We start from the raw sequence: 13,706 nt of genomic DNA on the forward strand, positions 1-13,706 counted from the left end.
GAATTGGTGGACTTTGTGCATGTGTGTACAGCATGGTAAACAAACTTCTACACTTCCCAATATATCCACTTCTCTTCTTCATCCTGCTGCTCATCTCATATCTCATCACATGAAGAGCTTCGTTCCAAAATGAGAGATCCACCATTTTGAAAACAAGAGACAAGTACTACTCATGGAAAATAACGACTAGCATAAAATCAACAAGACAACAAACTGTGGTGCTCTTTAAAGGATAGGATATAACAGAAACACTTCCACCAGATCCTCTATATTTTACAGATGCTGAATGATGAACTTCAGCTTTTGTTTTAACCCCAAAATGGATATATAGCAGTTTTGGAAATGAACTCTCTTTTTCTTTCACTTACAACTCTCCCTCTCCTTCCAATTAAAGGCCACTAGGCTTCCTCTAGTTTGAAAGGTAAAATTCAGTCTGTAGTACATTGTGGGAGAAAAACAGTAATTGAAAGAAGGTCTCTACCCCTCCCTCCTCTACCTTTCCCTCTTTCCCTCAGCAGTCAATCATTTGCTTTAGAAACAAGAGTAACACAGTCCGTCTAAAACACACTGCAGCTGCACCTGGTTGCTTTTAGAGTCATGACTGACTGCAGAGTGGCCATGTGCTTTAAGACCATTAAAGTCTATAGAGTTAGTGGGTCTGATTTCAAGCTATTCTGCTAATTAGTGCCTCAGTCTGATAAGTCCAGCTCATCATTCGGCCTCCTTACATGAACCCTAAGTCTGGGGGACACGTTGTGAGGCTTTTAAAATCCTAACCCATATTGAAAATGCATTGCACTGCACACATAACAAGGGATTTCACTTAATATTTTGTCATAAATACGCTGATATTAAATGATCAGGCAAGAACGGGGTAATCACACACTTGACAACATCACTGAGATGATCCTGCTGACACTTCACTGCCATCACAACCTCTAATCTTGCGGGAACTCGCGTATTAATATGCACTTGAATATGTATTAAGATGCACTTGAATGCAGTGTGCATTGACAAAAACAAAGAAGAAACAGGAGGAGGAGAATTTGGGTCAAACTGCGGCTGGAGAGACGGCATCAACATGGGCTGCAGAGTTGAAGACAACGAGGCTTCATCAGAAAAAATATTGCGATATTTGGAGCCACGGAAAATATAACAATATTCTCTATATATATTAGCAAATATCGGCCAGAGCGTATTACACATTATTATCATTATTATAACCTTTTAATGTAACACTTTTGTTTGTGATCCCCACACACCACAGGATTTGTTTGAGACCAGATATCGAGTCGTAAATATCAAACATGCTTGACATGATCCGTCTCCCAAGTCGATGACTGTGGTGATGTTGAGGTTTGGTAGTACCTTGGGTTGTGTAAATAGGTGAAAAAAAAAGTGAGAGACTCATTTTTTGCCTTGTCAAAGTCCTGTCTCCCACCTTTTTGCCTATTTACAATTATTGGTAAACGTATTTTCTTTCTCCTCCGACTGGATTTCGGTGTTCCACTTGTTCAAACTGAAAGGTTTAATAAACATAAAGAAAGAGATTCACTTAACCATAATTTAGCAGCATTTTTTTTACATATTGTCAGAATCTGCTTTGTTCACATTCATTTATGTGCTGGAAGAGTGATTTTCCGACTACAATGGCATTGAATGGAGAGAGAGAGAAAAACACAATTCTCCAATCTTTTAAATCACGGCTTAAAACTCTTCTGTTCACCAGGGCTTTTTAAGAAATTTAGGGCAACACTCATCTGCACTGGAATATTTATTTATTTGTATCTTTTACATCTTCTTTTAAATGTGATTTTAATGCACTTTCACTTTTCTTTATCTTTTTATCTTTTTAATCTTCTTGCACTGTCTTTTTACCTGTGTCTTTATTTTTCTTTTATTCATGTAAAGCACTTTGAATTGCCGTTGTGTATGAAATATGCTATATAAATAAACTTGCCTTGTCTCCAATCTCCTCTACTGGAGCAACAGATCACAGAATCACTGATTTTGGGGTTTTATCATGGAGGAAAATACACAACCCAAGATACTACCAAAGGTCCACAGCACTTTAAAATTGAATCTGTAAACTCCTCACACTACCAGGTCATCAGATCGGGTCAGATCTGGTGTTCATCAGCCTGGTAATCCTCTGTCTTTTGGTTTAGACCCACCGGATGTGTTCATTTTGTTTCTCACCTCTCACATTTGCGTCCGTATCGTCTCTGCATGTTTTTAACACAGGAGGAAAGTTTCTGCGTCTGCCCACAGATGTTTCAAAGTTTCAAAAGACTGAGGAGGAAGTAGGTGGGAAAAGTTCTGATAAAAGTTGTGAAGGAGTATCTGAGGTGGGAGCTGCGTTGCCCTGCACCGAATTACCATTTTACCTCAGAAATCAAATCAATAAGTTCTTTCAAACTCGCTCAAAAGTAGGTCAGAGCAGTGTTTTTTTTTCTTTCTCTGTGATCACCTTGAACATCCTGGCTCATCAAAGTCAATTCAATTTGACAGAAACTTAACTAACTTGCCACAAAATCAGTGGCAAGAGGCATATTGTGCTCATATTTGGCTCATCAGGTTCCATCTGTCCTCGGAGGCGGCCTGAATAAAAAGCCTTTCTTCTTCACGACTCGAAACACTTTTTTCTTTAGCTGAACTTCAGTTGCACTTGACACACATCCTCAAGAGCAACTGCTTCGAATTAGAAGTTTTTGTCTCTTTTCAGTTGTTAACTAAAAGGAATGGTTAAGTAATCAGCAGGACAGATGCTGAAGGAGGATTTCCAACACTAACAGCACTATATGGCCCCTCAGTCACATATCTGCACCCACATTTCTGTCTCTGAACAGCAACAAGGTACAGCAACTTTCCCCCTCCTCAGTGGTGACGGGTCAACAGAGGGCGCCAGTGTGCCGCCCCACATGTTGCTGTTGCTTCAAAAGATATGTAGAGCAGGTGCGCTTCCTCTTGTGGATGCTCTGCTATCACTAAAACCTGAAGAAAACCATGGGGAACACGGGATAGCGGCACTCCAAAAATCCAGAAAACAAGCAAGACTCGGTCTCAGTTTACCTTTTGTTTGTTTTTTTGTTTCATCAGGATAACACATTTTGGCATAAAGCCTTCATCAGAGCACCATTAGAACTAGATACACTATGTAAAATGCCTTACTTATGCAATTTAAAAGTACTGAATTCAAAAGTTCTTTCTCTGCTCCAGTTCTGCCACAACTCTGTTACTTCCCACACAGGAGGTCTCTACACGGTCTAAACTACGAAAGTATTTAACACATGTTGCCAACTTGGTGACTTTGTTGTTAGATTTGGCAACTTTTCAGACTCCCCTGCAACTTTATTTCTCAAACTCAAATCTAGCTACTTATTCAGACTATGGAAAAATGTTGTGTTGACTCCCAAAGCATTTGGTGACAAATCGGTACGGCTGATGTCTCTAACTTAGTGCAACTTGCTTGTCTACTCCAAAGTAGTTCTCATACACAGCGCAGCCTCTGCCTAAAGAGCAGGGGAAACGGGACTGGTGTGGCAAATATATTCAGATGCAGATTTGCAGATGACGTCATATGTCGACTTCTAGAGACAGCAAATTGAGCAGCAAATAGCTTCTGTCCTTTGAAGAGAGTTGGCAACTCTGACGCCGTCCCATTGCTTCAGTTGCTCATGCTGTTTCAGCACATGCTCAGTTTAAAAGAATGAGAATAAAAGGGAAGGATTTGGTGGGGCGGCGCTCCCCATCTCCCCTCGGCAAGTTCTGGGCACTACTTCACTTCTAGTATTATTACAGTAAGAAGCTCAGTTTCTTATTAGCTAGCTGTGTAAAAGGAAAGTACAAGTGTAAAAGCTTTACTGCAGTACTGAGCCTGTACTAAGCTGTAAATTAAGGCACACCAAGACCAAAACTGAGCCATTTCTGATTGTTTTAATGACACATACTGCACTTCAGTGTTCAAATTTTATTGATGTTAGCAAATGCTGAAAAATGTGAGCAAAGTTCAGAAAAAATACACAAAATTTGTTGTGTCAAGTCTATGTGTGCAGAATGTTGTGTATTGCGATATTGCCTGTGACACTTTGGCCCTTTTACACCTGGCATTAACATGCATCTCGTGTCTGGATTGTGTTTACATCTGAGATTAAAATGCGTCTCCGGAATACAAATTGAAATCTGATTTCTCTCTTTCTCGCCAAAACACAGATTTTCACACGCATCACTTCATCTTGTAATATTTACATCTTTGAAAACTGTCTTGCTTGTTCCCCATCCACCAATATGATGACAATCCGTTTTTGACAAGCATGTTACTGTTTGTTTTGCGTTCTTCTTGGTTGGATCTGCACACTAAAGTTTATTTCCCTTAACGTCGCTCCTATATGTGGATTGGAGACACATTTCATTTACACTCTGCAGCTGGTTTGGATGAGCCGATCTTCAGTGCATCTTGGGTGTGTTACACCTGGATTTAACGCATTTTCGCTCTATCTGATTACAATCTAATCACCCAGCATGCATGCTGATAGCAGGTGTAAAAGGGAGTCTGTTTTTGTGCATCATTTCATGTTACTCTTGTACTCGTTTCTTATTGTGTTGACTTCATGTACTTCACTTCAAGTACATTTCCATGCCTATTCTGTATCTCACACTCTCTCATCCTCTGCATCAACCTCTCCTCTACACACACACACACACACACACACACACACAGTCTCTGTCTTTTATGACCTGCCCGGCAGAAGTGGTGTTTGCTCAGCGTCGGCACCATTTGTTTTTCCACACTCCTCTGTGTCTCCTGTTCCAGCAGCTCACTTCTTCTGTCGTTATCCTGCAGAAGGTGAGCGCTGTTCTCTTTCTGATGCATCTCTGTCTCATTACCGTCCTCCCTCCGCTCATACTGGGGGGAAATAGACGTGTTGTCCTGCTTTTTTGTTTTTTTTTCTCTCATGTGTCTCGTTACGGTGTGATGGAGGGCGAGGAGCGGTGGAAGACGAATGCAGCAGCGAGGGAAACTGTACGAACAGTTTTCCAGTCCACACACAACATGACTGATTTCTCGGTCTATTTTTTTGTTCTTTTTTGTGATCATTCCCCCAAACTCTCCTTTGCAATCTTTGTTTCAGATCTGTAATGAGAATCTCTGCTGTTACCTAAGTGGCATTCTCTGTTATCATGCGTTTGTTTGCTGTTGGTGTGTCTCTCTCTCTTTCTCTCTCTCCCTCTGTCTGTCTCTCTCTCTCTCCATCTTTATCTCTCTGCCTCTTTCTCTCTCTCTCTCACACTCTCATCCCTCCCTTCTCTCTCTCTCTCTCTCCCCCTCTTTCTCTCTCTCTCTCTCTCCCTCCCTCTCTCTCTCACACACACACACACACACTTGGGAAACACTGGGTAACACACCAGTGTAAGTACGTATTCACACACACACACACACAAAAGAACACACATTCACAGTTTACTCACTATTTCTCTCGCTCTGTGGCCATCCCAAGACACACACACACACACACACACTGGTGGCCAGGTGGGGGGCACAGAGGGTCACAGTGGGACGCCCGAGGCTTCATCAGAACACAAACATTAAAGTCAGCAGAGCGTCTTCCTCCGGCTCTGGGACTCTGTGGTTTGGTTCGTTTCAGTTCACACTGACCAATTCCAGTGAACGACAGCTTGTAAACAAAAGTCACATGACTCACAAGTAACTCGTTTTCTCCTGAATTTCCCCAAGGGATCAAATCCTCATCATCATAAACCTTTATTTAGTTCTCGGAAGACACACTGAGGGTTGAGACCCTCTTTTCCAGTGGTGCCGAGATTACAAGAGAAAATCACAAATAACATGGAAGAGGAAATTAATGAATACATGAATAAATAAACAACTAAACAAACAAAAAAGACAATTCAAAAAGAGAATCACACAGATCAGTCCATCCTCACAAGTACATCATTTGCAACAGGTGCAATTAAGGTTAACCAGAGTTGATATCTTTGACGGAAAATGTCCCAGGGGAACAAGGGAATCATATTTCAGCAAACCCTGTAAAATATTCCAAGTATGCGGAGCACAAAACTTAAAAGCAGTCTTTCCGAGGTCCGTGGAGACACGCGGGACCTCAAGTATTAGACAGTCCTGGGAGCGTTTGTAGGGCTTTGTAAATAAACATAAGCCAATGCTGATCTCTCCTGATGCTAAGGGAGGGCCAACCAACCTTGTTATAGAGGATGCAATGGTGGGTACTGTAACTATCGCCTGTTATAAATCTAAGAGCTGAGTGGTAAACTGCATCTAATGGCTTAAGCGTGGTAGCAGATGCATTTCTGTAGATTATGTCCCCATACTCCAGAACAGAAAGGAAAAGCGCCTCTATTAGTCTCTTTCTAGTAGGCCATGGAAAACAGGATCTGGTTCGATAGAAGAATCCAAGCTTCATCTGCAATTTCTTCATTAAAATATCAATGTGTGTTTAAAAAAAAGACAATTTCTCATCCAACCAAATTCCAAGGTATTTATAATGGGGAACTCGTTCAATACATGTGTCATTTAAGGTGCAGAACTGAAGATCATTATAATTAGTATCTCTTGCTCTAGAAAATAACATATATTATATATATATATATATATTATATATATATATATACATATATATATACATATTATTATAATATATATATTATATATTTGGTCTTGTCAGCATTTAACACCAATTTAAGATTTAACAGTGATTTTTGGAAGGCATCAAAGGCATGTTGCAGATGAAGAATGGACTCTCGTACAGAATGTGAAAAACAATAAAGAATAGTGTCATCCGCATAGAGATGGACAGGTAACACTTTACAATAAGGGTACACTAAGTTAAGAGTTAGTTAATGCTTAATAAGGGTTAGTTAATGCTTAATAAGCATTAACTGATGAACTGATGAAGAAGTCAAGTCCAAAGTCAACTTCAGGTATGTAAAAAATATAAGATAGATCACTAAGATAAAGATCATGTAAAAAGTCTTATCTTATCTCATCTTATCTTATCTTATCTTATCTTATTGGACATAATTTTGGTAACCTGTCATTCTGCCAGGTTAGAGATTTTGGCACCAGGGAGTCAAAACAAATCTGATTCCAGTCCCTGTAACTTTATCTCAGCATGATGGACTTGTCTGTCTCTTCTTCTGTGGTGTTCATACCAGTTAAGAACACATGAAGCAACAGCTGAATATGAGCATCAGTCCAGACTTCAGTTTGTTCTGCTAGACTTTCCAAGCAACTGCTGGCTATCATCTGTCTCTTTATACCCATAAACCTTTGTGTTTTTGGGGTTGTTTCAGATTACGCTCTCACTCCTAATGAACCGCACCGCAGTTCTCTTGTTAGAGGACTGAGACTCTTGATGCCGTTATTTGGTGCCACCAGAGTTCAAAGGTCATTGCTCTCGCCTGGACAAACAAACCAAAGGAGTAAACACTCCAGAGTTTGAATAAACTACTTCAAACAATCTTGGTGTGAACTTGCCCTTAGTTCAGCACAATAGACGGCTGGATCCCCTCCTCCCTTGTGTCCTCTGCCACACACACTCTCAACAAACTCCCCTCTGGACTGGAACTTGACACTGAACTGACATTACTGATGTTGTTTCTTTGTTGGTCTTCTTCTGTTGATGCTGCTCCTCTGTAATTACAGTCGTACCGCTGCTGCTCACTGTGGATGGCTGTGCTAATTTGTTTTGTGAATGAGAGTGTAACTGTATTATGTCTTTCTGCAGGTTCTGGCTTTGAAAAATAATTTCCTCTGGAGGACAATAAACTAAACTAACATAGATGGAGACGGCTTACATGCAAACACACCCACACACACACACACACATGCATGCATATATAAACACACACACACACACACACACACCAGAACATTTCATATTTCTTCCTCTATAACCACCCTGAGACACTCTCTCTCTCTCTCTCTCTCTCTCTCTCTCTCTCTCTCTCTCTCTCTCTCTCTCTGTCACACACAAACACACACACACACACACTGAGATCCACTCCACAATGAGTGTTTTTCCCAGGTAAATCATGTCATACAGCTCTGATTCGGATTGTGTCATGACTGCCCCCTTTTGGTAATGTTGGTAACTGCAGCATTGATCCGCAGCACCTCACTTCATCCCATCCAATGAAACCTGCTGCAGGTTTCTTTTGCCTGGTGAAATGAATAAATCTGAAGCTGCAGGAGTGAATGGGTGACCGACTGAATGAATTAATGAATTAATGAATGCATGAATGAATCCGACTTGGTCTTATAGCCTAACACTTTGGATAAATCATTATTGCAGCCTACTCTATAGTGCACTGTATGCAGCATGTATTATTTACATTGTGGAAGCAGAGGAATACACTGACAGACAGCTTGCGCAATATATTTCAAACTGAGAATAACAAGCACACATTGGGAGCCACTTTATAATTAAGGTTTCTTAGGAATAAAGCCCCTAGAGCAATAATGTTTAGGTCTAGAATGTCTTATATCCACTCTTAGGGATTGAAATTCTGAGATAATGTCAAGGGTCAGAAAATGCCGAAAAAAAACATAAATTATTAACTGGGTAATATTCCATAGAAGATGTTTGCAAGCTCTACTCCAGCGTCAAAAGGTTGTTGGTTGATATGTTGTTATTTGGAAGTGCAGCCTGGCTTCGTGTCCCACTGCTCTGCTGAGCCAGTCCAGTCCTCTCTATGTTCACTGGAACTGATAGACTGACGCACCAGGGGGAGTTTGGTCCGCTTCTCCGCTGCGCTCAATGGAGTCGTGACGTGGCCAGGAGGAGGGGTCCGCCGCGAGCTTAAATACGGGCTCCGGTCCGGGAGTCAGACAGAGAAGCACCAGAGATCACCGAGAGAGTTTACGCAGACCTGAAGCTGCTGCTCCGCTGCCTTTTACGCACACAGCACCGGGGAAACCGCTCCACCGCAGCGCTATACAGCCATGATTAAGAAAATGTCGCCCTCGGAGAGCGAGTTTGATATCCCGGCAAAGAACTGCTACCGGATGGTGATTTTGGGATCCACCAAAGTTGGGAAAACGGCCATCGTGTCCCGGTTCCTGAACGGGAGGTTCGAAGAGCAGTACACGCCGACCATCGAGGACTTTCACAGGAAACTGTACAGCATCAAGGGAGACGTTTACCAACTAGACATACTGGATACATCAGGGAACCACCCGTTCCCCGCCATGAGGAGACTGTCCATACTGACAGGTACTTATCCACGTCCGCTGCTTTACTTTTGCAAAACACAATAGGTGTGCAGAATTAGAATGCAACATCCATAGATGTTTGTTACTGTTGTTTGTTACTGCAGCAAGGCATACTTTGCATGCATCTAAAGCAAGACAACTAAACTAAAGCATCCTTCTTCCCTGCAGGTGACGTGTTCATCCTCGTCTTCAGCCTGGATAACCGGGACTCCTTCCAGGAGGTGCAGCGGCTCAAGCGGCAGATCTTCGAGACCAAGTCGTGCCTAAAAAACAAGACCAAAGAGAACATCGACGTGCCGCTGGTCATCTGCGGGAACAAGGGCGACAGGGAGTTTTACCGGGAGGTGCAGCCGGAGGAGATCGAGCAGCTGGTGGCCGGGGACGAGAAGTGCGCGTACTTCGAGATCTCCGCCAAGCGCAACGAGAACGTGGATAAGATGTTTCAAACTCTGTTTACCTTGGCCAAACTACCTCACGAGATGAGCCCCGACCTTCACCGGAAAGTGTCCGTGCAGTACTGCGACATGCTGCACAGAAAGTCTCTGAAAAACAAGAAGATGAAGGACGTGGGGGAAGCCTACGGGATCGTGGCTCCGTTCGCCCGGCGCCCCAGCGTGCACAGCGACCTGATGTACATTAAGGAGAAGGCGATAGGCGGCGGCCAGGGCAAAGACAAAGAGAGATGTGTGATCAGTTAAACAGACTGAGTTTCAAACCCGAGACGAAGCTTTGAACGGAGAAGGAGCCTGGCTGGGGCTTCAGCTCGTCACGCGCCCTGCGCGGCCGCTGCGCTCAAACTGGGGGACGCTGGACATGTGGAGACGCCGGGGCCGCGTGCGCTCCGGCGCAGCGCTGTTTCCATGGAAACTGGACACTCGAATGCACTCAAAGCGCACAACTTTGCCCACGAGACATTTGAGAATGTTGCTTGTTCTGTCAATCAAGAGCCTAATGTGTGACGTGGCTTAAAACCCTGTGAGACATCAATGCGTAAAATGTGTTGTGTTGACGTCATGCCTTTCACAGATTCCGGACGGGAGAGAAAAGAGACTCTTGGCTCAGGAATTGCAATGTTGAAAAAAAAAAGTTGTTTACATTTTGTTATAGATTTTATAATGGCTAATTACACTTGAATGTTTCGTTGCAATCTGAACAATTTTTTATTGTGAATGTATATTTATTGTCAACGTCAATTTTTGCAAAGAAAGAAAAATAACATTTAAAAAAATAAAACACAAATAATCTAAGCCTTCCTTTGCACCTGTTCTCATTTCTTCAATCTACAGTCCATCCTAGACTGTTCTTCTTTCATCTTGAATATTCATCAAACACACACACATCTGCCATTTAGGTTATTTGTCTCCAAAGCACCTTGCAGCTGAGTACACACACACACACACACACACACACACACACACACACACTTGGCTACAGTATTGCATGGGGCTTCAGTGGGATATGAAAAGCCTTGCAGTGTTGGTATCTCACTGAGCAACACTGGACTGCACGATTCTGCACAATAATCATGAATGAGCCAAATTCTGCTGACACAGTTCTCAAAATCTACAAACCGTTCACCCATAAATGTCAGCTTGCTCAGGGATTAAAACCCAGAAACCTAAATGTGTAATGTTGCCGTCTCACTGCTGATGCAAAGATCCATGTTGTGCAGCTGTCTTGCAGTGAACACATGCACATCACAAGCCAAACACACTGTGACATTCACATTCATGGTCAGAGACGCTTCAGGCTGCTGCAGCACACACAGATTTACAGTAGCCTACAGTCTCACATAGTCTCTGTAATAGATGTTTCTGTGGCGCCCAGATCCAGACATAATGTTCATCAAATAAAGAAATTAACCACTTCTACCCATGCCCCATCTCCATTTACTCTGGAATGGTTATAGTTATAGGTTTACTGACAATGGATTGATATTCCCTAGCTTCATACCTCTCAAAGGAGGCCAGAACCATGCATACAGGCCTGGAGCTAATCCTGATTCATTTTGGGTATGTCATTTTAGGCGTTTCTTTCTGCTTTTTGGCCTGGGTTTAAGTGGTTAAAGCACAAAGGAATGTCACATTTATGGTTATTTAAAAAATTAAATCCAGTGTTTAAACTGACCTGAAGAGGTTCCATTGATCCCACCAAGGGTTAAAATCAGATTTGTTTCTTCCACTGTAACTCCAGTTACAGTCTCTGTAAGGTCCAGAGAAGATGCCAAGATGACAGTAACTCTGACCCTCAGCTGTAATGAATTCAGCAAATACAGGCAGCAGAGAAGAAGAGAATAAATCCATGCATTGAACAAGGTATATCTTTATTTAAACATATTTATTATTTATTCTAAACATATTTATTATATTTTATCATTATACAGTCTCAGTCCCAGGACAGGCTGGAGGTTGACGGTTTGTAAACAAAGTTTAAATAACACTGAAGTGGGCCTTAAGAGGGCTTATCTGCTCCTTAAGACTTGAGGATTTGCAGTGGTAAAAACAAACTTTTCCCAGTTTAATCCAACTGTAACAGTGAATACAGAAACTCTCCTTTACTCTGAAATGAACTTAACATGCGCACACACACATTTTACAGCTTAAAAAAAAAACAAACGTGTGATTATTTGTTGCACAACCTCCATTGGTTGTTTTACGAGCCCCAGCATCAATTTTCCATTGTTTACCCCAATTTTGGATTTTTTGTCTTTGAGGCTGCCCATCGGTTACATCTCAATTTAGGGAAAACAACATTAAACAAACAATTTTTACTGCACTAGTATTACAAAATAGAGCTTAAACAAGGCATGGTTTGTTTTCAATTCTTTATTATTTGCACTCATTTCATAAGTTCAACCTTTTCCCTTGAGAGAGGTGAACCAGAAACACAAGAGTCCAGTACTAACTCACTCACTCTCTCTCTCTCTCTCTCTCTCTCTCTCTCTCTCTCTCCCTTAATCCTCTATATCCTGTAAATTCATACACAGAGTTAGAAAGAGAACATCCTGTGTGTGTGAGAGAGAGAGAGAGATGGTGTGTGTGTGTGTGAGAAAGAGTGTGCGTGTGTGTGTGTGTGTGTAAGGAGTCAGGCACACACAGCAACATAACCTTGCCCTCCTCCTAATCAGTAACACTGTGTCTTCTGCAAATTTTTACATTCATAACATAATACATTCATTACACAATTAAGGCTCTCATTATTATGCGCTGTTGCCTCGACGCTCTCAGCCAGCAACATTTGTTTTATTCATCTCGGAGCCGGTGCTGATCTGATATCTGGGGCACCGCTCCGTGTTCCCCTGATGAAACACACTAAAAATTTCCACAAGATCACGATCTACGAGGCTTAGCGAATGAATGCGGGCCGGTCAGGAGATTCATTTCCCATCGTCACCGTCTCATACGGCGAAAGTGTCAACATTTGCGCCACAGCGTCAGAGGCAGAAGGAGAAAGGCGTCACAGAGTAAATAGGTACAGGCTGTTCCGAAGGGACGAACAGTTCAGCAGCAGAACAATGAGGATGAGCGCGGGTCAGTCCAGGAATTTGTCCCTGGAATGTCTTGTCGAATATATTGTTATCTGGAAATATTTCGATCGAACGTCTTCGGCACAGATGAAGGATGACTCAGAAAAAATCCCTGCCATAAAACATGTGTTGCATGAAATGGAAAATCTGGACTGTATTCTCTGCAACATACCGGTTGCTTTGTGTGCCACTATTTCGCACAGAACCCCAACATACAGGCAGAAAAATAAAAGTGCGAACTGCAACTGAGAATGGTTCTTCGGAGTGATGCCATAGAAGAACCATTTCTGGTTCCACAAAGACCAAAGTTCTCTAAAGAACACCCACCATTCAATAATTAAGAATCAGGAACCTTTAAATATCCCAAAATGGTTCTTCTATGGCATCACTCCGAAGAGCAATTTTTTGTATCGCAGGTCTGTTACACCTGTGTCAAGTCACTTTTTTCATCACATGTAGGCCAGATAGTCACAATTCCATTTCTATATTAATGACTCTCTATTAATTTCAGTTGTTAATCACTGTAGCAAGAGTTAAAGCTGCACTAGTCAACTTCACACGTTGGCACTCCAAATGGCAGCGAGAGGTAACTGTTTGAAAACGGTTTAAACTTCAATACCCAGAATTCCTGTGCAGTGAGGTCAGTAAATGTTTCCCACCCGGCCGGTCTGTGATGCTTTATACCGAAGGAAACCAAAGAGACGAGAGAGGAAAAGATCTAACGCTGGTGAGTCCAGCTTTCTCTGCTGCTGTTTAGGAGACACTTTGGATTTCACACTGAAGTTTCGATTCACTCCTGTGGGCGGAGAAGTGACCGTACTGACACCTAAATTATTTCTGGGTGAATCTACAGCATCTCGGTTAGTGAGGATGGGACATAAAAGCAAAAGCATAAAGCAATTCTAGTGCAGCTTTGACTGGCTGCCATAGTCT

At 42.2% G+C, this 13,706-nt stretch overlaps 1 protein-coding gene across 1 annotated transcript; it reads left to right on the top strand.

The window, feature by feature from the left end:
• Nucleotides 1-8,881: 8,881 nt before the first annotated feature.
• Nucleotides 8,882-10,477, top strand: rasd1 (RAS, dexamethasone-induced 1). The gene is made up of 2 exons (XM_071907477.2): nucleotides 8,882-9,248; nucleotides 9,416-10,477. The coding sequence occupies exons 1-2, from the start codon at nucleotides 8,978-8,980 to the stop codon at nucleotides 9,943-9,945; spliced, it is 801 nt and encodes a 266-aa protein (XP_071763578.1). The 5' UTR covers nucleotides 8,882-8,977; the 3' UTR covers nucleotides 9,946-10,477.
• The last annotated feature ends 3,229 nt before the right edge of the window (nucleotides 10,478-13,706 follow it).

The sequence above is a fragment of the Centroberyx gerrardi genome, chromosome 20 (genome assembly GCF_048128805.1).
Source record: "Centroberyx gerrardi isolate f3 chromosome 20, fCenGer3.hap1.cur.20231027, whole genome shotgun sequence".
Lineage (NCBI taxonomy): Eukaryota > Metazoa > Chordata > Actinopteri > Beryciformes > Berycidae > Centroberyx > Centroberyx gerrardi.

Coding starts and splice junctions, on each gene's coding strand:
- rasd1 (XM_071907477.2), top strand. CDS start 8,978: ATGATTAAGAAAATGTCGCCCTCGGAGAGCGAGTTTGATATCCCGGCA. Junction 9,249..9,415: donor GAGACTGTCCATACTGACAG/GTACTTATCCAC, acceptor TCTTCCCTGCAG/GTGACGTGTTCATCCTCGTC.